The 26603-nt window shown below is 38.6% G+C and overlaps 1 protein-coding gene and 1 pseudogene across 2 annotated transcripts in view; both read right to left on the reverse strand.

Moving 5' to 3' along the window:
- The window catches only part of LOC127434909 (kinesin-like protein KIF21A), a 149026-nt pseudogene extending 130087 nt beyond the window's left edge, over positions 1 to 18939 (reverse strand).
- Positions 18940 to 19837: 898 nt separating this feature from the next.
- The window catches only part of LOC127435313 (ATP-binding cassette sub-family D member 2-like), a 37959-nt gene continuing 31193 nt past the window's right edge, over positions 19838 to 26603 (reverse strand). For both annotated transcript variants that reach the window (XM_051688703.1, XM_051688704.1), the window contains 3 exons: positions 25471 to 25555; positions 25243 to 25368; positions 19838 to 21874 (listed from right to left, as the gene is read on the reverse strand). In XM_051688703.1, the coding sequence (XP_051544663.1) occupies positions 21658 to 21874; positions 25243 to 25368; positions 25471 to 25555 (428 nt within the window). In that variant the 3' untranslated portion in view covers positions 19838 to 21657. The remainder of the gene's footprint in view (positions 21875 to 25242; positions 25369 to 25470; positions 25556 to 26603) is intronic.

Below are 26603 nucleotides of genomic sequence, written 5' to 3' on the forward strand. Positions count from 1 at the left end.
TGTAAATTTAGCCGATTGTTTTTTTTTATTTTTATTTAACTGATATTTACAATGGAGATGTTAATTTCTTTACTTGTGTGTATATATATATATATATATATATATATATATATATATATATATATATATATATATACAGGTGCATCTCAATAAATTAGAATGTCGTGGAAAAGTTCATTTATTTCAGTAATTCAACTCAAATTGTGAAACTCGTGTATTAAATAAATTCAATGCACACAGACTGAAGTAGTTTAAGTCTTTGGTTCTTTTAATTGTGATGATTTTGGCTCACATTTAACAAAAACCCACCAATTCACTATCTCAAAAAATTAGAATACATCATAAGACCAATAAAAAAACATTTTTAGTGAATTGTTGGCCTTCTGGAAAGTATGTTCATTTACTGTATATGTACTCAATACTTGGTAGGGGCTCCTTTTGCTTTAATTACTGCCTCAATTCGGCGTGGCATGGAGGTGATCAGTTTGTGGCACTGCTGAGGTGGTATGGAAGCCCAGGTTTCTTTGACAGTGGCCTTCAGCTCATCTGCATTGTTTGGTCTCTTGTTTCTCATTTTCCTCTTGACAATACCCCATAGATTCTCTATGGGGTTCAGGTCTGGTGAGTTTGCTGGCCAGTCAAGCACACCAACACCATGGTCATTTAACCAACTTTTGGTGCTTTTGGCAGTGTGGGCAGGTGCCAAATCCTGCTGGAAAATGAAATCAGCATCTTTAAAAAGCTGGTCAGCAGAAGGAAGCATGAAGTGCTCCAAAATTTCTTGGTAAACGGGTGCAGTGACTTTGGTTTTCAAAAAACACAATGGACCAACACCAGCAGATGACATTGCACCCCAAATCATCACAGACTGTGGAAACTTAACACTGGACTTCAAGCAACTTGGGCTATGAGCTTCTCCACCCTTCCTCCAGACTCTAGGACCTTGGTTTCCAAATGAAATACAAAACTTGCTCTCATCTGAAAAGAGGACTTTGGAACACTGGGCAACAGTCCAGTTCTTCTTCTCCTTAGCCCAGGTAAGACGCCTCTGACGTTGTCTGTGGTTCAGGAGTGGCTTAACAAGAGGAATACGACAACTGTAGCCAAATTCCTTGACATGTCTGTGTGTGATTGATGCCTTGACCCCAGCCTCAGTCCATTCCTTGTGAAGTTCACCCAAATTCTTGAATCAATTTTGCTGGACAATCATAAGGCTGCGGTTCTCTCGGTTGGTTGTGCATCTTTTTCTTCAACACTTTTTCCTTCCACTCAACTTTCTGTTAACATGCTTGGATACAGCACTCTGTGAACAGCCAGCTTCTTTGGCAATGAATGTTTGTGGCTTACCCTCCTTGTGAAGGGTGTCAATGATTGTCTTCTGGACAACTGTCAGATCAGCAGTCTTCCCCATGATTTTGTAGCCTAGTGAACCAAACTGAGAGACCATTTTGAAGGCTCAGGAAACCTTTGCAGGTGTTTGAGTTGATTAGCTGATTGGCATGTCTAAATATTCTAATTTTTTGAGATAGTGAATTGGTGGGTTTTTGTTAAATGTGAGCCAAAATCATCACAATTAAAAGAACCAAAGACTTAAACTACTTCAGTCTGTGTGCATTGAATTTATTTAATACACGAGTTTCACAATTTGAGTTGAATTACTGAAATAAATGAACTTTTCCACGACATTCTAATTTATTGAGATGCACCTGTATATATATATATATATATATATATATATATATATATATATTTTTTTTTTTTTTTTTTCAAATTCACACAATGCCGTGAATTAAAAAAACTGAAACGGTTTATGACAGCCATATGTTTTTTAAACCGCGGTACACCGTGAAACTGTTGAATCTCTATTCTGCACACAAACTCTTCTTCGCATGATAAATACATCATCACTACGACACACACTTCACGGTACTGGCTCTGCTTCTGTTCACACAGACACATCCTGGGACTGACCCAGGCAATGTTACTAGGGTCTGATCCCAGGATAACATTTTCGGGCATTCCGGCACCAGCTTACCTTCACACAGAAGGCTCCCTGGAATTGATCCCACTGATATCCCGGGATCAGAGCCTAGTGTGAATGAGGTTTTAGTGTGCTTTTCTGAATGTGCCATCTGCCTGGCTGTTTCTGATACACACACAAGTGTCAATTGCAAAACTCAACATACACTGTAGATGTGTTGTTTAGCAAGTAAGTTGGAGTGCACTGACTTGACAATTCCACAAACAACTGCCTGAGTTTTTCCAACAGCCTGCCTTCCAAACTGAGAGAAAGACCTTTAGATAATAAACAAATGTTGTTCTTGCTGCTACTGCACTTAAAATTAGTGATGCACCACAATTTCGGCCGAATATGGTATAAAATGCTCTTTTCAGTTTTCGGCCGAAAGAAAAAAAAAGGCAGAAAATCTTGGCTGAAAATGTTACAGAAACTGTTACTTTAAAATCCAATAACAGAAACACTCACATGGAGAAAAAGTATTGTTTATGTAGCACATTCAAATCCACATGCCAAGAAGTGAAGTGATCACTCTCTTTGTTATTGGAGAATTTAATAAATGCATTTTCCAGTGCTCCAATATTGTCTTTTTGTGTGTGTGTGTGTCACAGCTGTTACTGTCAAGCTCCAATTTGACATAAAAGAAGCATAAAAGCACAATTAAAGCAGTCCATATGATTGCCTTGTTCTTCTTTCTACTATATTTTATAATGAAATGTGTAGTTATAGAAAAAGTGGTTTTGTTGCATCCCAACTAATAACAACATTTAGAATGTGTTCATTCTAATTTAAAAAAATGTAAAATAATTTTCAGTTTTCAGTCCAGTGTGTCCAGAATTTCGGTTTCGGTTTCAGCCAACAACTTTAAATTCGATGCATCGCTACTTAGAATCCAACTGTCATCAAGCATATTGTTGTATCATTGTCATGACTGCATTACTGGTGTTTGCGAAGGCAAGCATCACTATTACTGTTTTTCATACTTTAGAAAAATAATAAAACACCTCAACCCTAAGTTGTCAGACTTATCATTTATGAATGGTGGATGATAAAATCCCACACACTTACATTGAAGGATGCATCCGAGTCATATCTAGAGACCAGAATATCATAAGTACTTAGGAGTGGGTTCTTTTGACTTTAGCCAGTAAGCAGTCACTTAGCAACCACCCATAAAACCCTAGTAACCACCTAAAACACACCAGCAACAGCATAACAATGCCCTAAACACTAAGAACACTCAAACAACAGCATAGCAACGCCCTAGTTACCACCAAGAACAACTAGCAACTGCATAGCAACGCCTTCACCACCAACTATAACACATATCATATCATAGTGACAATCTAGTAGCCACCCATTAAATCCTAGCAAAAGCAAACCATAGCAACACCCTAGTAACCACCACAACACCCTAGCAACCACATATCAACACTTTAGCTACCACCATATTACCCTACCAAGAGCATATCGTTGTTACACCCTAGTAACTACCCATAAAACTCCAGCAACCACCTAGTAACACTCTACAAACCATCTAGAACACGCTAGCAACAGCATAGCAATGTCCTAGAAAACACCCAAGAGATCCTAGCAAAAGCATAGCAACACCCTAGTAACCACTAAGAAAAACCTAGGACCGTATAGCAACACCTCACAACCATCCCCAAAACAATCTAGCAAAAACATATCATAGCAACACCCTAGTAACCACCCAGAACACCATAGCAATTGCATATAACAGCAAACCGTAGTAACCACCCAGAACACCTTAGCGATGCCCTACCAACAACCTAGAACATCCTAGCAAAAGCAAAGCAACCACTAAGCATTGCCTTGCAACCATCAAAAACACTTTAGGAAAAGCATATAATAGAAACACCCTAACCACAAAGAACAAGCTAGCAACCACCAAGCAATGCTTTGCAACCATTCATAATACTCTAGCAAATACCCTAGTGACAGCCTAGTAGCCACCCATAAAATCCTAGCAAAAGCAAAATATAGCGACACCCTAGTAACTAACAGAACACCCTTGCAGCCACATAGCAACACCTTCTGGTTTGTCCCTCAACTCAAAATCCAACATACACCGGCTGTGTGTGACAGAATCCCCCTCTATTAGTTTTAATGATGTTCCCAAAGAGCAGCTTCCAAGCATTACAAATCTATTTAAAGAAGAATTAGGAAGACAACAGATTAATGAATCCAAGACAAATGAAGTGCTTCAGAAGGCAACAGTGTAACAGGTGGAGACTGGTACTGTATCCACAACTAACTTCAGTCTGGCTAAACTAAAAATCACTGTTTGATTCCTGAATCTCATCTATTTCAAGCCAGTAAAAACACACGGCTCTGACACTGTCAGACTGTGGTTTAACAAATAACAGATGCTGTCATTGGTGTAACGATAATTAATCGGTTGCCACGACTTTGGCCTCACAAACAAAAAAGTTGATGGATGGATATGCATCAATGTTGTAGACTGTGGGTCTTAATCTCAGTTAGCGATAGTCACCGTTACCTCATTTTAATAAAGGACATAAAGACTGCTACTGACTATATGATGCTAAGCCAGGCACCAAAATGCTGATGTCATTCACCATGGAGAGAAATTCCACTGATACACAGAGTCTAAAGACATTCCACAAAGCAGTTCCGAGGTTTAGTATAAGCTTGAACAAACATTGTAATATCTGTTGTCTAAACCTCGGAGGCTTTTGCGGTGTGCGATAACATTCAAGAAATTGGATACATGGTTTATGTCAACATGAGCAAGTTCTTAGCATGCCTACATAGTAGAGTTTGCACTATTGACTTCAATGAAGACGAGTATTCCCACTTGATTTCAAACCGAACCGACTCTTTCCACATTCTCAAATGGATCTAACAAATTCCTATTCGTCAAAAGCTCCATTAGATTTCTCTAGAGTGTAAGATACTCTAAGCTCTAAGCTACTTACTACTTAATTTTGACTAGCAGTAGCATTAGAGGATTGGACAAAAAATTGGACATGGTCCTGTCTGTTTTCGAAGCAAAAGGCTGTACATTTTAAATGTCTTCTTCTTAAAAGTTAATTTTGTAAATTTTACATATTGTTGTGGTTTGAAATGAGTCAAGTATGCATTGCATTCTCAGCATTGATTCAAGGGGGTGCTATAATGGCATAAATTATTAGCATTTTACATGGTCTGTTTAAGGTCAGTTTTTGTCACATGTAAATTTACATGATACTGCAAGATATTTCCCAGTATACTACTGTAATTTTACTGTAACATGGTACTTAATGATTACTATATTCATTCATACACCATGGTATTTTCATGATACCTCATTGTTGGGGCTTCGTTCAGGAGTGGATTTGTTTATTAGCAATAATAATTATCAAAGATAATTATTAAAATCAATAGAACATTAATTAGAATCAACACTAGATTATTAATGCTTCAAATCAGCAATCAAAGATAATTATTAATTATTAAAATCAATAGAACATTTATTGGAATCAACATTACCTTATTAATCCTTCAAATCAAAAATCATCAAAGATAACTATCAATTATCAAAATCAATAGAATATTAATAAGGATTAATATTGCCGGGGCACTACCCTGGAATCAGGGACTAATAACCAGACAGTATAGCAGTCTCAATATAGGACTGTTCTCTTAAAAAAGTCGACGTCAGGAGAAAATCGACATTCAAAAGGTAAACAATGAAGGCTTGTATCCGAGCACTGACATCTCCTGCCAGCCCTTGGCACAGGTGCATGCAGAACAATACCAAAACACTTCTCTTTAAAGTATAACAAAGTTTATTGATGCAGTAATATCAATTAATAATCAATACAATGCAGTCGATAAACTTCCGACTTCCAACTACAAACTAAACAGTAACATGATTAGATAAGGTAACAGATCAGCCTATATTACATGAAAGGAGTGTAGGTGTGTGTGTGTGTGTGTGTGTGTGTGTGAGAGAATGGGTGTGTGTGTAAGGAGAGGAGTGCACAAAATGGCAGGCGTGGCTCTCATCGAGATTACAACACATGAGGTTTCCAGCCAGAGAATGTGGCCGTGAATGTGGGCGGAGAGACTGGTTAATGGCATCTGCCCATTTAATGCGTGTCTCCACTGGTACGATAACTTAGGGACAAAGCTGGGCTCTATCGCCAAGTTATCTGTTCGCCAAATGTATGTGCTGGTATGTTTGTGAGGGGTCGTGTGTGGGTGTGGTTAGTACGAGAGAGAGAAAACAGGGTGACGGCACCAAAGCCGGTTTATGGCAACCATTAGTTTTATCACTCAGAGACGCGATGAGATCCGTCCGCCGCATTCGTTGGTTCTTTAATAGATAAACTCAGTATGCCGTTCTCACCCACGATGGCGGAAATGCACAAACAGCCCAACGTGGCTGGACGACAACACAGCAATTCTCATTCGTGGTAACATTAAGTTACAGTAATACCTTGAGTATTATTAGCAGCAATGAGTGGACCCGGCGGTCCGTAACTGTACAAGCAATAACCTTGATACACAAGAATAACACACTATAATAATCTATCTCTGCCTAGACGTAAACCTCTTACTTGAGTCGCATGAGGATGCGGGTAGAATGTGTGGTCGTCTATCATTTGACTCCAACTCGGTTCCTCGAAGCTCGGGTCATCATCTCCCGACATCGGGAGGCCATTTCCTCACTCTGTCGGCGGGTGATGCAGTGGCTGATTCTCGGCAGGTTGGCGGAGATATCAGCGAAGTCGACCTGGTTGAAGAAGGAAGAGAAATCTTCTTTTTTCACTTCTGCAGGCAAAAGGGTGAGACACGGATTGATCAGCAGTCTCCTTTGGATCCATGAGCATGCTTGGTGGAATCTCGGCTCGTCCAGCGAGATGGAGATTGTATGGCCAAAGTTCAGGTAAGTACATTACTTCCTTGGGCAGCGAGGCTTCACCTGGGAGCAGCAGGGCTGCAACTAGACATGGCGAATACTGTCGCTGGAAGCAAGGCTTGGGAGGAATCTCTGGGGTTTTATACTCTTGATGACATCATGGGTGAGGGACGCGTTCTGTCATGCGTTTCATCCAATAGGAGTTGAGAGTTCGATCCTTCAGAAAGTGAGCAAGGCTTAATGGGATCTGTAGTCTGTTTGGACTCCCTTTGTTTGATTTTGGTGCCATTTGGCTTTGAGTGTTCCAACAGGACTCAGTCAGGCTTTATGACTGTGTGTAGGCCTGGCTTTGTCTCCTATCTCAGCACATGAGGCACAAAATCCTTAAACTTTAAAGAATAACCAGGGTCCATGTCCAAAAGACATGGTAATACCATGGTACTTTTTTTTTTTAAGCGTGACCAGCTTGTTTACACTCAGTTAGTGGGTTTAACATATAGTACATACTCAAGTAATCTGTATTAGCTTGTTTTGTTCAAATACCTACCAAGCAAAAAACACTCATCAATGACCAGACCTGAACAACACATGGCCTGTGTACTTTTTCTGTAAAAAATCCTCTCACAACATATAGTAGGAACATTTACTGCATTTTTCCTGTCTGTCTATTTATGACAGATGTTAATCAAAACATTATTTCTATTAATTAAACATTACATGAACATTGAATATTTTGTCATCATTGAAAGTCTTTTAAATACCAGATTGGCTTCTTAAAGCCATTTTCCATGTCTTCACAAAGCATCCTGTAGTTTTGCAACATGTTTTGCAACTTTTAAAGTTCTCTTCCATTCTCAATCAACTCCCTGACAGGTTTCCAAAAGCAAACACAATGGCCTCATAGAAATGTGACAGCAGAATAAAAAGAGGTTGAGGAAATGACATTAGGCCTAAGTCCAGACACAGAGCAAACGGAGCTGCAGGTCAAAGTCTCTCGACTTCAGTAACCAGAGCTCTAAATACTTATCAGAACAATGTAACATGAGCATCTACACTGCCTTTGTTTTCAACAGAGCCTTCTCCATCCTTCTGTGGGGGCTCTCAGCTCATGCACAAATGGATGTGTCTAAAGATAATATCATGTGCAAGATGTCATACCAGCGAGACTAAATACATAGACTAAATACATAGACCTGTAGTCAAATTAAATTCAGATATGCTGCATTAGTAGCCTACATGTGAAAGATGCAAATAAGGAGTTTGAATGAAAATAAAGATGATCTATAATAGACAGATAATATAATATAAAAGATAAGGTAATCGCCACAGAATTGCAACTTTAAATCTCACAATTTTGACTCTATCAGAATTTTGCTTTTATATATCACAATTTCAACTTTAGGCTATTTGGACTTTGTATCTCGCAATTGCGACTATATTGCAATTTCGACTTTATTTTTTGTAATCGAGACAATTTCTTGCAATTGCGACTTTATATCTGTCAATTTCAACTTTATTTCTCATAATTGTGAATTAATATCTCAGAATTTTGACTTTATATCTCGCATTGTAACTATAATGCAAGTTTTACTTTATTTAAAAAAGTATTGACTATTTCTTTAAATTGTGAGTTTATATTTCACAATTTCTACATTATTTCCTCCACTTGTGATTTTATAACTCGCAATTTCTACTTTATTTTTCATAATTACGACTTTATCTCTTGCAATTTTGACTTTAAATCTGGCAATTGCGACTATTTCTTTAAATTGTGACTTTATATCTCGAAATTTCTACTTCACTTCTCAGAACTGCCCCTTTATTCATTGCAATTGTGAGTTTCATATCACAATTGCAACTTTATATCTCACAATTTCAACTTTAGGATATATCTCGCTATTTGGACTTTGTATCTCGCAATTGCGACTATATCGAAATGTAGACATTTTTTTGCAATTGCGACAATTTCTTCCAATTGTGACTTTATATCTAGCAATTTCTACTTTATTTCTCATAATTGTGACTTTATAACTCGCAATTTTGACTTTAAATCTTGCAATTGCGACTACAATGCAAGTTTGACTATATTGTAATTTCGACTTTCTTTCTTTAAATAGAGCGCAACAGTCAGGTTCCGGAAGTAAAAATCCAATTATATATCCCATAGACTAATACATTTTCAACGATAACTTATAAAACTTTAAAGACAGACCTACCGTGAGCTCGAGGTTGTTCATCGATGGTATATGCTTCCGTTGAAGCAATCCATCTGCGTTATCTCAACTTTATTGTTTAAAAATAGTGTTTGATGGGGGGGGGGGGGTCACGTGACACTATGCAAGGAGCAGACGTGTGAGCGACGAGCTCTGCGCACTTTGCTGAATTTTTGATTATTTTCATGTTATAATCTGGTGAAATTTGATACACCCAGTTACACATTTGCCTTTTGTTGCAAAACATGGCAAAGAAGTCAAAATCCTCGGGCTCTGGAGACATTAAAAGACACTTACGTGTTCAGGATGAAAGCCCCGACAGGCCTACAGACCGGGGACTCGATTTGGATGGCGCGGCGGGAGAAGGAATCCAGTGTCAGTTGTCCAATGTCGGTGATGTTGATGAAGATTCTTGCTGACTTGGAGGATCTCGCTGTAATACGTCGATCGATTACGGCGATGGAAATAAATTCTCTGAGTTAGGTAAAAGAGTGACTGATGTTGAAAAACGAATCGATTTTCTGGAATCTTCGGAGAGGGAATTAACCGCTAATCCACCCGTGACAAAAGTTGATTTGGAACATCTCCTTGAAAAGCTTGAAGATCTTGAAAATAGAAGCCGCAGGAATAATGTTCGAATTGTTGGAATTCCTGAGCATGAGGAGGGCAGAGATATGATGAAATTCCCAGACGAGTTTTTCCCGAGTCTGCTCGAAATAACAGGCCACAAGCTGGAAATCGAGCGAGCTCACAGAGTCCCTGCTCATAGATCTGCTGAGGGAGACAGGCCCCGATCGATTCTGGCCAGATTTCTGAGATCATCCGATAAACATCTTGTGTTGCGCCAGGCGAGGAGCAAAGGGAAGCTTTCTTGGAAGAACCATAATATTTTCTTGTTCCTGGACTTTGCAAGTTCGACAAGAGAGAAACGCAATCGGTTCAAGGAATGTAAGAAACTCTTACATCAGAAAAAGATCTCGTTCGCTTTGATGTTGCCAGCCAAACTGAGAATAGAAACAAAGGTCGGTCGCAAAGTATTCACATGTCCAAATCTGGCAATGTCTTTTATAGAATCAATGTCTGAGTAAACCATTGCATGTTTCTCGTGTGAGTGGGTCTGACTCGCTGTATTTACTCTTGAGGAAGCTGGGTGACATTTTGGGTTTTTTGCATTGGCTCCGCCGAGTGGCTGGAGCTTGTTTTGTGAATAACACTTTTCCTTAAAGAAACTTTTGCATTTGTTGGGCCTCATGTATTCAGATAGAAGACAAAGACAGGCCTAACACAGTCATAAAACCTAACTCAGGCCCCCACATAAGACATAAATTATACTGATAAAAATTGCGCCAAAATCAACAAAGGGAGTCTAAAACAGACTACAAATCCCATGAAGCCTTGCTCACTAAAGGATCGAACTCTCAACTCCTACTGGATGAGGCACACAACAGAACGCACCTCAACCATGACATCATCAGGAGTAGAAATACCTCTGAAATGCTTCCGGGATTTGCTTCCAGCAACTTTGTTTGCCGTGTATAGACACAGTTCATCGCTGCTCTCAGGTGCAACCTCGTGGCACAAGGAAGTAACGTCCGACTTGAAACTGTGGCCATACAATCTCCATCTCGCTGGACGAGTTGAGATTACTCTGTGTTCCACCGAACACTCTAACGGATCCGAAAGAGACCGCCGAGCAATCCGTACCTTCATCCATTTGCCTGCAGAAGTGAAGAGATTAAAGATTTCTCTTCCATCTTCAATCAAGTCGACATTTCTGATTTCTCCGCCAGCCCGCCGAGAATCAGCAGCTGTACCGCCCACCGACAGAGCGAGGAAACTGCCTCCCGTCATCACCCGAGCCTCGAGGAACCGAGTCTGAGTTAAAGGATGGATGAACACACATTCTGCATCCTCATGTGATTCAAGTAAGAGGTTTATGTCTGGGCAGAGATAGAATATTATAGTGTGTTATTCTTGTGTTTCAAGGTTTTTGCTTGTACAGTTTACGGACCACCATGTCCACTCATTATTAATACTCAGGGTATTAATTATCACGAATTTGATTTGCTGTATTGTGGTCCAACCACAGTGGGCTGTTGTGCATTTCCGCCATCGCGGGTGAGACCGGCAAACTGAGTTTATCCATTAAAGAATCAAAGAACGTGGGACTGTTTACGAGCCGTCCACCACATCTCTGAGTGATAAACTAACAGCTGCTTTCTCTCCCACGATCGCGAAATCGGCTTTGGGGCCGTCACTTAATTCTCTCTCTCTCTCGTACTAACCACACACACACACACACACACACACGCGACCCCTCACAAACATTCTGGCACACATTTTTGGCTCGTAGATAGCTTCGTGCTAAAGCTCAGCTTTGTCCCTAAGCTATCGTACAAGCGGATACACGCGGTAACTGGTAGACGCCATTGACTGGTTTCTCTCCGCCCACATTCGCGGCCATATTCCCTGGCCGGAAGTCTCGCGTGACATACTCTCCATGAGAGTCACTTATCTTTGATAATTATTAATTATTGCTAATAACCAAACCCGCTCCTAAACATAGCACACTACATTTACCGGAAGCCCCATATGAGGTTTTAATGAGTTAGATTCAATTAATTAATTTAAATATTAAATAATAACTCCGGGGAACCAGGATGCCGGTTTTGTTTCTTTTTGTATTGGTTCTGCCTAGCGGCTGGAGCTTGTTCTATTGAATAACACTCCTTTGGAACAGCTGTAGATTAATCTGTTCATTCTTCATGCTTATTCCTCCTGCTGGCTGTAGTTTGTTTTGTTGAGTATTTTTACGGGACACTGGAATGATTACGTCATCCGCTGAACTCATAACAGCTGGCTCACTGAACATTCGTTTGTCTGTCAGAGGAATCTGAATGGTTTTATATCAGCTGAAATTTGTTTTGTGGAAGATCACACCTTTGAGACAGTTCTGTGAATGAATCTACACATTCTTTGTGTTCATTCTTCCTATTGACTGGGTTTTTTTTACAAATTATTTTCTGTTATGTAATTTTGCCTCACAAATTTGTGAGGCAAAATTGAGCAATCTGATGGCTAAGTTGTCGTGGGGGCTCGTGGGCGTTCATGGACCTTTTGAGTTTAGAGGGATTGTCGCCGGTTGGCGCTTTCGTGCACGGGGTTAATGCGCACGTTTTTCTTTTTTCTGTTTGTTTTGTTCGGGGGGATGTTCGGGGGTTGATTGTTTCACTAATGGGGAATGTGGTCTGTATAACTTTGTTTTTGACACACAATTAATTTTTTCTACTATATCAAAATGTCAAATGTTAATATGAGTGTATTATCTCTCTCCACATGGAATGTAAATGGGTTGGGGCACCCCATAAAAAGAAGGAAGGTTATTTCTTTTCTTAAACGTAAGAAATATGATATAGTGTTTCTTCAAGAAACACATCTCTCCCCGCAGGAAGCTGAAAAATTTGGGAAGATATGGGGTGGACATGTTTTTTTTATTGCTGGCTCAAGTAAGAGCAAGGGAGTCATTATATTGGTAAATAAACATCTACAATTCAAATGTCTCAAACAGATTAAAGATAAATTAGGAAGAGTAATTATTGTGTTAGTTGAAATTCAAGGGCAAAGGTTGATTTTGGCTAATATTTACGCACCTAACATTGATGATCAAGGCTTATTTATACACTGTATTGCCAAAAGTATTCGCTCACCCATCCAAATAATTGAATTCAGGTGTTCCAATCACTTCCATGGCCACAGGTGTATAAAATGAAGCACCTAGGCATGCAGACTGCTTCTACAAACATTTGTGAAAGAATGGGCCGCTCTCAGGAGCTCAGTGAATTCCAGCGTGGTACTGTGATAGGATGCCACCTGTGCAACAAGTCCAGTCGTGAAATTTCCTCGCTACTAAATATTCCACAGTCAACTGTCAGTGGTATTATAACAAAGTGGAAGCGATTGGGAATGACAGCAACTAAATGACTTATAAATTTGACTTAGGCCACGTAAAATGACAGAGCGGGGTCAGCGGATGCTGAGGCGCAGAGTGCACAGAGGTCGCCAACTTTCTGCAGAGTCAATCACTACAGACCTCCAAAGTTCATGTGGCCTTCAGATTAGCTCAAGAACAGTGTGTAGAGAGCTTCATGGAATGGGTTTCCATGGCCGAGCAGCTGCATCCAAGCCATACATCACCAAGTGCAATGCAAAGCGTCGGATGCAGTGGTGTAAAGCACGCCGCCACTGGACTCTAGAGCAGTGGAGATGCGTTCTCTGGAGTGACGAATCACGCTTCTCCATCTGGCAATCTGATGGACGAGTCTGGGTTTGGCGGTTGCCAGGAGAATGGTACTTGTCTGACTGCATTGTGCCAACTGTGAAGTTTGGTGGAGGGGGGATTATGGTGTGGGGTTGTTTTTCAGGAGCTGGGCTTGGCCCCTTAGTTCCAGTGAAAGGAACTCTGAATGCTTCAGCATACCAAGAGATTTTGGACAATTCCATGCTCCCAACTTTGTGGGAACAGTTTGGGGATGGCCCCTTCCTGTTCCAACATGACTGCACACCAGTGCACAAAGCAAGGTCCATAAAGACATGGATGAGCGAGTTTGGTGTGGAAGAACTTGACTGGCCTGCACAGAGTCCTGACCTCAACCCGATAGAGCACCTTTGGGATGAATTAGAGCGAAGACTGCGAGCCAGGCCTTCTCGTCCAACATCAGTGTCTGACCTCACAAATGCGCTTCTGGAAGAATGGTCAAAAATTCCCATAAACACACTCCTAAACCTTGTGGAAAGCCTTCCCAGAAGAGTTGAAGCTGTTATAGCTGCAAAGGGTGGGTCGACGTCATATTAAACCCTATGGATTAAGAATGGGATGTCACTTAAGTTCATATGCGTCTAAAGGCAGATGAGTGAATACTTTTGGCAATATAGTGTATATCTTGAAGGGATGTTGCAAGCCGCTGGCACCCCTCATGATATAATATTGGGAGGAGACTTTAATCTTTTGATGGACTCAGTCCTTGATCATAGTGAAGCAAAACTGTGCAAGCCCCCTAGAGCAACATTGACGCATCACAGGATGTGTAAAAATCTTGGTCTTACAGATATTTGGAGACTTCTGAACCCATCTGGTAGGGACTATACATTTTTTTCATCAGTCCATAAGATTTATTCTAGAATAGATTTTTTTTTTGATATCCCAATCCCTCATTTCATCTGTTGTTGATTGCTCAATTGGAAATATCTTAGTCTCAGATTATGCTCTGGTGAGTTTAGAGGTGATGCCATATACAGAGAAAAAGAAATCATATAGTTGGTGCCTTAATGTGTCCCTTTTGCAAAATTCTGATTTCCAACAAATGTTAAAGACTGAAATCAGTGTTTATATGGAGACCAACTGGTCCTCAGTATCCTCTGTGGGCGTGGCTTGGGAGACACTTAAGGCGGTTCTTAGGGGTCGGATCATACAGTATGCCTCAATCATTAAAAAAATCCAAAGCACAAGAACTCATGGAGTTGGAAGGAAATATTAAAAGTACTGAGGCAGAGCTGAAGCGCCGTATGTCATCTGATGGCCTCAGAGAATTGACCCGATTGAAATATAGATATAATACTATTTTGTCACGGAAAGTGGAGTTTTGGTTATTAAGGGCAAGACAGTCATACTTTGAGTCGGGTGACAAAGCAGGAAAACTTTTGGCTAGATATATAAAGCAGAGAGAGTCTTTTTCTATCATTCCCTCAGTGAAATCTGCTTGTGGTGAAATATTTACCTCGGCTATTGATATTCATAATGCCTTTAAAGAGATCTATCTTGATCTCTATGGTTCCACGTATTCATCCACTGATGAAGATATTAGGAACTTTGTGGAAACATTAGATCTCCCTAAACTGAAGACTGCGCAAAAAAATTCTCTTGATTCTGAGATAACCTTGGAGGAGCTTGCTGAGGTAATTAAAGCCTTGCCTACAGGCAAGGCTCCGGGGCCTGATGGCTTTTCCTCTGAGTTTTTCAAATCTTATGCTACAGAACTGGCTCCACTTTTGTTAGAAGTTTATACTGATTCATTAAAGAATGGAAAGATTCCGCCAACCATGACAGAAGTCCGGATCAGTCTGATTCTAAAAAAGGACAAAGATCCAAGCGAGTGTAAAAGTTACCGCCCAATTTTCCTGATCCAGTTAGATGTAAAAATTTTGTCCAAAATTCTGGCTAATCGATTAAGTAAAGTTATGACATCACTTATACATATATATCAGGTGGGGTTTATTCGAGGCCGTAGCTCTTCTGATAATATTAGGCGTCTCATCAATATCATGTGGTCAGAAGTGAATGATCAATCTCCAGTTGCTGCCATCTCTCTTGACGCCGAAAAGGCGTTTGATATGGTAGAATGGGATTTGCTTTTTAAGATTTTAGAAATGTATGAGTTCGGGAGTACATTCATTGGTTGGATTAAATTACTTTATAGACACCCTGTTGCAGCGGTACAAACAAATGGACTAATTTCAGATTATTTTACTCTGGATAGGGGCACTCGGCATGGTTGCCCTCTTTTCCCATTATTGTTCTGTCTTGCCCTGGAACCATTAGCAGCCACGATAAGAAAGGAGGATGATTTTCCAGGGGTGGAGGCGGGAGGTATGGTGCATAAGCTTCTGCTATACGGAGATGATATTTTATTGTTCGTCTCCGACCCCACTAGATCTATGCCTGCCCTCCACAGAATTATTAATTCCTTTTCCAAGTTCTCAGGATACAAAGTCAATTGGTCTAAATCTGAAGCTTTGGCTCTGACAGCATACTGCCCAGTAACGGCTTTCCAGCCGGGCGCCTTTCAGTGGCCCAAACAGGGCATTAAGTATTTGGGTATTTTATTCCCAGCAAATTTGTCTGATTTAATTAGAGTTAATTTTGACCCTTTAATAAAAAAGGTTTTCGAGCGATGTGGACAGATGAGCTTCATTACATTTATCGATGACTGGGAAGATTAATGTTATTAAAATGAATTGTATTCCAAAATTCAACTACTTGCTACAATCTCTCCCTGTAGATGTCCCCCTCTCTTATTTTAAGCAATTTGATAGCATAGCGAAGTCCTTCATCTGGAATGGTAAACGTCCCAGACTACATTCCAAGAAATTACATAGGCCGATTGACAAAGGTGGGTTATGCTTACCCAAGATTTTGTTTTATTTTTACACGTTCGGTCTCAGGCATTTGGCTCATTGGTCGCTTCCACCTGAAAGAGCCCCTCCCTGGTTTTCTATTGAACAGGAAGTCCTTGCCCCTGTTTCACCATTGCAAAGTCTTTCTATTAAACTAACCGGAGAAGTTAAGTCACACCCCGTTATTTCACATTTGCACATGATTTGGACAAGAGTGGCCAGAGTATTTAATTTGGATGTTTATTTAAATGTTGCCTCAAGCATATGGCTGAACCCCAAATTATGTATCAATAAGTCCCCTTTCTGTTGTTCAGAGTGGATTGTTAGAGAGGTTGTTACACTCGCCGACCTGTTTGAGAGTGGAGTGTTGAGATCTTTTGAGAATCTGGGTCATCATTTTGGGATTCCCAGATCTCAGTTTTATAGGTATTTACAGCTGCGCCACACGCTCTGTACTATTTTTGGGAGTAGCACACACCCCCCTAAAGCGGCAGATGCTTTGCGAGAGGTGATTACTGCTTTTGGAAAAGGTCATGAGGCATCAGTGTATTACTCCCTGTGGGTTCGGAGTCTGGGAAATGGAGCTTTAGCTTCTATCAAGAGATTATGGGAAAAAGATTTGAATTTGGTATTGGAGGAAGGAGTGTGGACTAGGATTCTAAAAAATGTCAAGTCTGCATCTAGAGATGCAAGGGTTCGCTTATGCAATTTAAGATTCTACATAGATTTTACTGGACCCCCTCTAGATTATATAGGCTTGGTCTTAAAGACACACCCAACTGCTGGCGTTGTCAATCAGAAGTTGGAGACACAACTCATGCCTTTTGGGGGTGTGTTAAGATTCAGGATTTTTGGATGAAGGTGCAGACCAATTTGTTTGACGTTTTGGGCACTCAAGTTTTGCTTTGCCCCAGACTTTGTATTTTGGGTGACAGAGCTGTCATAAATTTGGGTTTTAACAAGTGTTATGATTGGCAGACAAGTCATTTTAAGAGGTTGAAAGTCCGACGGAGCGGCATCATTTCTAGAGTGGTGTACATAGATGGGGAGGGTGGCAGCATTTGAAGAAGGGGTATCTAGAGGATTGGGTAATTTGGACTTGTTTATGGGAAAATGGGGCAAATATTTGCTATTTTTGGAGGGCTCTCGGGTAGGGACAGTGGAGAGAGAGATGTAGAGGTTATGTGTGTGAATAATTATATTTGATTAATTATTTTATTTTTTAATATTTGTTTTTGTGTGTCTATAATTATGTGGGACCACTGGGATGTTGTTTTGGGTAGGATTGGGGTGGGGGGGGGGGGGGTAGTAATAGAGGGGGTTAAGTATTGATTCTGTTTGTATATGTTCTTGCTTGTATGTGTTAATATAGGAATCAATAAAAAATGTTAATAGAAAAAAGTAAAATCGTGTTTGATAAAACCCAAAATCAATAGTTTTATATATTCCCATTTTTTTTTTATTCAGTGACATCATTCGCAGTGCTTCATGGCATTGTATTTTGTGCCCTCACGAAAGGCGGTAAGTACACATAATTTTACAAAAAAAAAAATTTGCCTCAAAATAAAATTTGTGATGTTGTAATTCTTCTCAGAGCTGGTTGGTTTGGTAAATGGCTCACAACTCTTTTATGAAGGATTTTATTAAAAGTCTATGGAATAAATGAATGGGGAAAATACTTCCGGAACCCAGACGGCTGAAAAAGTGGGCGGGCACTGTTGCGCTCTTTTGCCACTTTAGATCTGGCAATTTCAACTTTACATCTCATAATTTTGACTTTATCTCTCGAAATTTTGACTTTAAATCTTGCAATTACAACTATAATGCAAGTTCGACTTTATTTCACACAATTGTTAAAATGTCTTTAAACTGACTTTATATCTCGCAATTTTTACTTTTTTCCCCCACATGTGATTTTATATCTCACAATTTCTACTTTATTTCTCGCAACTGCACCTTTATTCCTTGCAATTTTGAGTTCATATCACGCAATTGCAAGTTTATATCATGCAATTGCGATGTTAATGGGAGAAATAAAGTCAGAATTACCTTGTGTTTTTTTTTTTTTTTTTTTTTTTTAGGTGGTGGTGGTGAGATCAAGGCACCAAATATGAGGGCCCACTTTTTTTTTAATAAAAAATAAATAAATAAAAGCTGTTGTTTATGGACAGGTATATATGCACAAACAACCTTATATTTCTATAAAACTATTTAGCATAACTTACATTAACATTACGTATGTCTTTATAAAGCATTATCTGCTCTATAAAGCATTAGACGTTCATATTTATAAACACAATAAGGCCTTACAGCCTGACCAACATAAAAATGAAGGTAAAAAAAAAGAAAAAAAAAAAGAAAAAAAAAGAAAGAAAAAAAGAAGCCATTTGCATGCATATAACCTTGTTTCGAAATAGGCTATATAAAACCCTATAGGCGTTTATATAAACACAATGAGCTCATGCAGAACATAAAGAAGCCCTAGTGATGATGTGACATTGAAGCAGGTACATTAGAGTCGGGCCCATATAGAGCATCAGTGACACTCTAAGTCTCTTCTATAGAGTATAATATAGGCATATATCAGAATCTATAGGGTCATACCTGACAGCCACGCGCACTGAGCTCTCATCTTGTCCCGCAGACATGATCGTGTTGAGGACACAAGGGATAAATATAGCTGATTTTCCTTTTCTTTATTGGCTTAAGCAGCAGACACACCGAGCGTCTCTAACCGTCTATTTTGCCATTATAGTTTAAATGATCCATACGGGCGCACTTCCCCCCGAAAAATAATTTATACACACATATATATATATGTATAAATTATTTTTCGGGGGAAGTGCGCCCGTATATATATACATATTTTATATATATATATATATAATATATATATATATATATATATATATATATATATATATATATATATATATATATATATATATATATATATATATATATAAAACACCTCATGGTCGGTGCAGCGCGTTACATGTTTAATGAGCTGAACGGTGATTGACTGTGCTCACACACATTCATTTGTCCTGAGAAGCGACTCTCCCCCTGAGCGTGACGCCATGAAGACACGCCCCATATCTTTAGGTCAGGCCACGCCTTCTCCTTAACGGCAACACTTTGTAAAGATGACTGAATTACTCTTGCAGTACTTATTATAAGATTTTAAGTGTATTAATAATTGTGACAAGTTGGTAGGTGAGATGATAGCAAATTATTTGATTACTATTATTATTATATTAATATTCTTATATATTATAGTGCACACTAAATATTTTAAGAGACAAAATACAGAAGTACATACAAAATGTGTATTGCATGTTATCTCTAAATAATAATAATCTAATTTAATTTTTATATTTAACAATATTGTTATTATTATTATTATTAATTTAAGTTTATTATTATTAATAATAATAATATGCATTTTCTTTTACATAGGGATATTGCAGGCCACATAATCTTACACAAATATCTAAATAAATAATTAAATAAAAATACAATGCAATGTGAGCATAAATAGTTTTCATTCACCTTTTATTTTTTTATTTACTTTTCAACATTTTTATAGAATTACATATTTCATTATCTATTTATTTATTCTTGACAAGCACAACATAAGGTTCTATTGAGAAAAAAAAAAAAAACTAAGAACTTAACAACTCCATCTGGACAACATGCAGTACTGCACCCAGCAGTATAGTCTCAGCAAGTCCAATGTGCAAAATATAAAGACTAAGATAGATAGATGGATGGCAAATCATCAGTATATTCCACAGGTAATCATTTCATAGGTAATGTAATGTAATATCAAAAAGTATTTACATTACTAGGATGATCAGATAGTTGAACAAACGGTGGCTGATAATTATGTGATCCATATAAGCACTTACTGTTTAGGAGTGTAAAATAAAGTTGCCATTCCGGTCATTTTTGCTCTTTAAAAAGACTGAAGGGTTAAAATAATGTTAGTTCTGTCCAGCATCTTGTAGTTGTTTTATTTGCTTGCAAAGAAAATGTTTGTACCAAAGTAGCGTTTCAAAATTGTGAAACTAAGTACTTAACAGAATGGTATGAAACAAAAATAAAACTACAAATGTAGCTCTGTATCATTAAAATGAAAATATTCAACATTGTCAGTGCTGCATTTGCTCTTAAAATAAACACATGAAGTTAAACATACCACAGCCATTTGACAAACTTAACAATATATCAGTCTAAAAAATTAAAAGACACATATGTGCAATACATTTGTTCAAATAATACAATCTAACATGATGAAGCCGAGGAATAATACATAACATGAGTAACAAGTTTCTTGTTTAGTTCTGTGACCCAGAAAGTAAGTCCCACATTCTCAGTTCATTTGTTATAGTACACTAGAGACCATCTCAGTGTGGACACAAAAAAAAAAAAAAAAAAACACCAGCTGTGCCTGTGCACTCAGTGTGTGTATCCAGCATATTGTATTTAAGAAGACCAGACACCCGCTGTCTTAAACCTAGAGCCCTGCAGCTGACACACACAATGACCTACAGATACTCATCTCTCTTTCTCTGTATTTCTCTTACAAAATCTCTCTATCTTTCAGAGGCTGATTGTGTAAAAGACTGTTTATGTGCATGTGACCTACATGATCTTCCATTTAAAAATCCATAAAAAATGTTTCATCACTATTGGTTTTACCACAGGTTACCAAGTTTTTGCTTTTAGGTAAGTTGTTAAAGGTAAAATATTTATAAAAAACAAAACAAAAAAACAATTAGGAGTAAACTATATGAGAAAAACCAACAACATATCTTAAGAATTAAAAAAAAGACTAACTGGGAATTCTAACACAAGAAAGGAGAATCCATCTCTGCTGAGTTACTGTAAGCCATCATAAACTTGGAAACACTTTACTGTTTGGATTCTTGGATAATGAGTTTACCTAAAGTGCTGAAAAAGTAAACCAAATAATTAAGGAAAAAACAACCAAACAAAAAGCAAAAACAAATGTGTAAATTGAAAACAAAAAGCTAAACAAACACAAAACAAAATAAAAATAAAAATAAAAAAAGCGAGAAAAAAAGCTAAACACAAACAAAATTACAAAACCACAAAAGCAAAGCGAAAACAAAATGAAAAAGCAAAACGCAAAACAATACAACAAAATAATTAAAATATATATATTTTTAAACAAACCAAGTCTAAATCTTTTTTACAATCAAATTTAAACAGTTGTTTCAGTATAGAATTAAATCATTAAAGTGTCAGTTATACAAACCGTATTTTTAAATCAAGGTTAAAACTTTAAAAGTACCAAAACATGTGTGTGTGTTTGAACATCAAGCATCTCCAGATTTCTCTCACTCCTCATCCTTGTGTTCTGATGTCTTTAGAACCGAATCTTCACCCAAGATCTTACACAGTTCATTTAGTCTGTGCTGCATCTTAGGGATGCCAGCGAGCTGTGATTCTAAACGCTGTTTCTCCTCCGTCAGCGAGAGCCGTGTGGCCGTATCCAGCTGCTTGAACCGCCAGCTGCCCTCCCCATCAAACTGCAGCAGGTGCGTGTGGTACTTCCTGTGGACAGAAGCGAACAGAGAATATGAGTTTACATGTGCAATAGGTCATTTGAAAAAGGAAAACCCATATACAGGGTTCCCACACATTTTGAAGAATAAATTTCAATGACTATACTACAACACCAATTCCAAAAAAGTTGGGTCAGTATGAAAAATGCTAATAAAAACAAAAAGGAGTTATTTGTAAATTATACTCACCCTTTGCTATATTGAAAGCACTACAACTACACATTATATGATGTTTTACCTTGTGAATTTCATAGTTTTTTGAAAATGTACAGTAATTTCAAATCAGATGATTGCAACACGCTCCAGAAAAGTTGAGACAGGGGCAATTTAAGACAAATAGCAATTTGACAAGTTGAAATATTAAGGTGATGTGAAACGGGAGATGTTAAACAAGTGAGGCAATTGTGTCATAGTACTGTATACTGTATAAGGAGCCTCCAAAAACAGCCTAGATCTTCAAGAGCAAGGATCATTCAAGACTTGTCAAATTACCAACAAATGCTTCAGAAAATAATCCAGCACTTTGAGAACAATGTTCCCCAAAGAAAAATTGGAAGGATTTTGGGCAATTCAGTGCACAATATAGTTAAAAGATTCAAGGAATCTGGTCATATCTCGGTGCGTAAAGGGCAAGACAAAAAACACTTCTGAATCTCTGATCCCTCAGACATCACTGTCTTAAAAAACGTCCATCTGTAATGGATATCATGAACATGGGTCAAAAACACTTGCCACTGCATACACAGATGCAAGTTAAGACTTTACTATGCAAAGCAGAAGCCTTACATCAACACTGTCCAGAAGCGCTGCTGACTTCTCTAGGCTTGGTCTCATCTTAGATGGAAAGTAGAACAGTGTAACTGTGTTTTTTGGTCCAACGAGTCCACATTTCAAATAGTTTTTGAAAAACACAGCTGTCGTGTTCTCCAAAAGCCAGTGTCTGTATGGGCCAGGGGTGTGTCAGTGCCCATGGCATGGGTAACTCGCACATCTGTGAGGGCACCATTAATGCAGACAGATATGTTCAAATTTTGGAGCAACATATACTGCCATCCAGCAAGTCTTTTCCAGGGACATCCCTGCATTTTCCAGCAGGACAACACCAAATCACATACTGCCTGTATAACAAGTGCATGGCTGCGTAAGCAGCGGGTGTGGGTGCTAGAATGGCCTGCCTGCAGTCCTGACCTGTCTCCAATTGAGAATGTGTGGCGCATTTTGAAGCACACCATACAGCAACGAAGACCTCATACAATTGTGCAGCTGAAGACCTGCATAATGGATGAATGGGGGAAAATTCCACTTTCTAAACTTAACAAACTTGTGTCTTCAGTGCCCAAATGCTTAATTCATGTTATTAGAAGAAATGGTAATGTTTCACAGTGGTAAACACTCGACTGTTGTAGCGTGTTGTAATCATCTGATTTGAAATGACTGTACATTTAAAAAAATAAATAATAATAATTCACAAAGTAAAACATCATATAATATGTAGCTGTAGTGCTTTCAATATAGCAAAGGGTGAATATAATTTACAAATTACTAATTTTTGTTTTTATTAGCATTTTTCATACTGTCCCAACTTTATCGGAATTGGGGTTGTGTTGGTTGTGATTATATATATATATATACACAGTGCATCCGGAAAGTATTCACAGTGCTTCACTTTTTCCACATTTTGTTATGTTACAGCCTTATTCCAAAATGGATTAAATTCATTATTTTCCTCAAAATTCTACAAACAATACCCCATAATGACAATGTGAAAGCAGTTTGTTTGAAATCTTTGCAAATTTATTAAAAATAAAACATGAAAAAAAATAAATACATAAAATCACATGTACATAAGTATTCACAGCCTTTGCTCAATACTTTGTTGAAGCACCTTTGGCACCAATTACAGCCTCAAGTCTTTTTGAGTATGATGCTACAAGCTTGGCACACCTACTTTTGGGCAGTTTCTCCCACTCTTCTTTGCAGGACCTCTCAAGCTCCATCAGGTTGGATGGGGAGCGTCGGTGCACAGCCATTTTCAGATCTCTCCAGAGATGTTCAATCGGGTTCAAGTCTGGGATCTGGCTAGGCCACTCAAGGACATTCACAGAGTTGTCCTGGAGCCACTCCTTTGTTATCTTGGCTGTGTGCTTAGGGTCATTGTCCTGTTGGAAGATGAACCTTCGCCCCAGTCTGAGGTCCAGAGCCAGGTTTTCATCAAAGATGTCTCTGTACATTGCTGCATTCATTTTTCCCTCGATCCTGACTAGTCTCCCAGTTCCTGCCGCTGAAAAACATCCCCACAGTATAATGCTGCCACCACCATATTTCACTGTAGGGATGGTATTGGCCAGGTGATGAGCGGTACCTGGTTTCCTCCAGACATGACGCTTGCCATTCAGGCCAAAGAGTTAAATCTTTGTTTCTCATGGTCTGAGAGTCCTTCAGGTGCCTTTTGGCAAACTCCAGGTGGGCTGTCATGTGCCTTTTACTGAGGAGTGGCTTCCGTCTGGCCACTCTACCATACAGGCCTGATTGGTGGAGTGCTGCAGAGATGGTTGTTCTTCTGGAAGGTTCTCCTCTCTCCACAGAGAAATGCTGGAGCTCTGTCAGAGTGACCATCGTGTTCTTGGTCACCTCCCTGACTAAGGACCTTCTCCCCCGATCGCTCAGTTTGGCCAGGCAGCCAGCTCTAGGAAGAGTCCTGGTGGTTCCAAACTTCTATTTACGGATGATGGAGGCCACTGTGCTCATTGGGACAGAATGCTGCAGAAATTTTTCTGTACCCTTCCCCAGATCTGTGCCTCGATACAATCCTGTCTTGGAGGTCTACAGTCAGTTCCTTGGATTCATGGCTTGGTTTGTGCTCTGACATGCACTGTTAACTGTGGGACCTTATATAGACAGGTGTGTGCCTTTCCAAATCAAGTCCAATCAACTGAATTTACCACAGGTGGACTACAAACAAGTTGTAGAAACATCTCAAGGATGATCAGTGGAAACAGGATGCACCTGAGCTCAATTTTGAGTGTCATGGCAAAGGCTGTGAATACTTATGTACATGTGATTTTTTTTTGTTTTTTATTTTTAATAAATTTGCAAAGATTTCAAACAAACTTCTTTCATGTTGTCATTATGGGTATTGTTTGTAGAATTTTGAGGAAAATAATGAATTTTATCCATTTTTGAATAAGGCTGTAGCATAAAAAAAAAGGTGGAAAAAGTGAAGCGCTGTGAATACTTTCCGGATGCACTGTATATATATATTATAAAACAATATTACTTTCAAGATCACTTACAATCTTGAAAGAAATATTGTTTCTTTCAAGAATCCAAGGATTTTCAAAGTTTTTTGTTTCTCACCACAGAGAGGGTCTATGGGTGATGGACAGCAGGGAGATACCAGCATCCTTTGCAGCCTGGAATATTTTACCCTCTACATCAATGCTGACAGCACTGGTGCACTCATCCAGCAGGCCATATTTGGGCCTAAAAAAGCAGTGTAATTGTTTTTTTTTTTTAAGTTCCAACATGAAAGTAATAACATGAATATTTAAGGTCAGATGTGCAGGAACACCCAAGACGTCTTACTTGTGGTAAAACATGCGTGCCATGCCCATTCGCTGCTTCTCTCCTCCTGAAAGAACATCTTTCCAGTCCAACTCAGCATCCCAGCCTGTGAACAGAAACAGAAATCTGATATTTGGCAATATATGTAAAGTACATATACAGTTTGCAATTTCATGTATGGTCTTCACTGATGAATAAAGTTATGCCCATTCAGATTTTTGAGACAAGTGGATTTAGAAAGGATCATTTGAACTTCAAAAAACACATTTGTTCCTTATGTAATTAAAGCTGCACTATGTAACTTTGCGCTCTCTAGCGACTTCTGTGGTTGAAACTTAAAATTGCAAGCAATTTGCAGAAGAACACTAAACGTTATTCGTGTTTTGGCATTGCTCTTCTGGCTGATGAATCTCATGATTTGAGCTTACCTGGACATCGCCTGTGTGTGAACATGACTGGAGATATTCAGAGCCGGAGTCATAATGTGCTATTTTCATGTTGATATAATGTTATACGATTAAACATTTAAAACTGAAATATTACTTGCTTTGATGAAGATAAACAACACTCCTATTCACATATTTTGAATGAAAGAATTTTACACTTATAGCGCTTTTCTGACACAACACTCAAAGTGCTTTTACATAAAGAACAGGGGACTCAATCACCTCAATCACTACCAGTATATAATATAATTTTTCAAGTGTTTTATCTACTATCATTGTTTGTATTGTACTACCCTAAGAGGTGATACTCATGATATGGCTGATACAAGTTCAATGGAAGACTTTATTATTTTTATATTATACTATCCAGCCTCAGTTACTACAATAGTATGTCTATGAATGCACACAATAACACAGTAAACTAAAAACATAAAACGATGATTCAGTAATGATGGGGATAAAATATATTTTATTAAACATGAAAATAATATGCTTAAAAATGCAATATAACCGTTAACAGTCAATTTCAGAAGTCATAAATATTAGTAAACATGTCACAGTGTCTCCCCCCCGACAACGTAGATACATCGCAATTAGTTAACACACAAGTATTGTTCGATTCATACAAGCATGACAAGCAATATTAGCTTCAACAACCCTACCAGAAAACATATCCAAGCATTAAAGCAGGTAAACAACTTTGCCAAA

Source organism: Myxocyprinus asiaticus, chromosome 45 (genome assembly GCF_019703515.2).
Source record: "Myxocyprinus asiaticus isolate MX2 ecotype Aquarium Trade chromosome 45, UBuf_Myxa_2, whole genome shotgun sequence".
Classification (NCBI taxonomy): Eukaryota; Metazoa; Chordata; class Actinopteri; order Cypriniformes; family Catostomidae; genus Myxocyprinus; species Myxocyprinus asiaticus.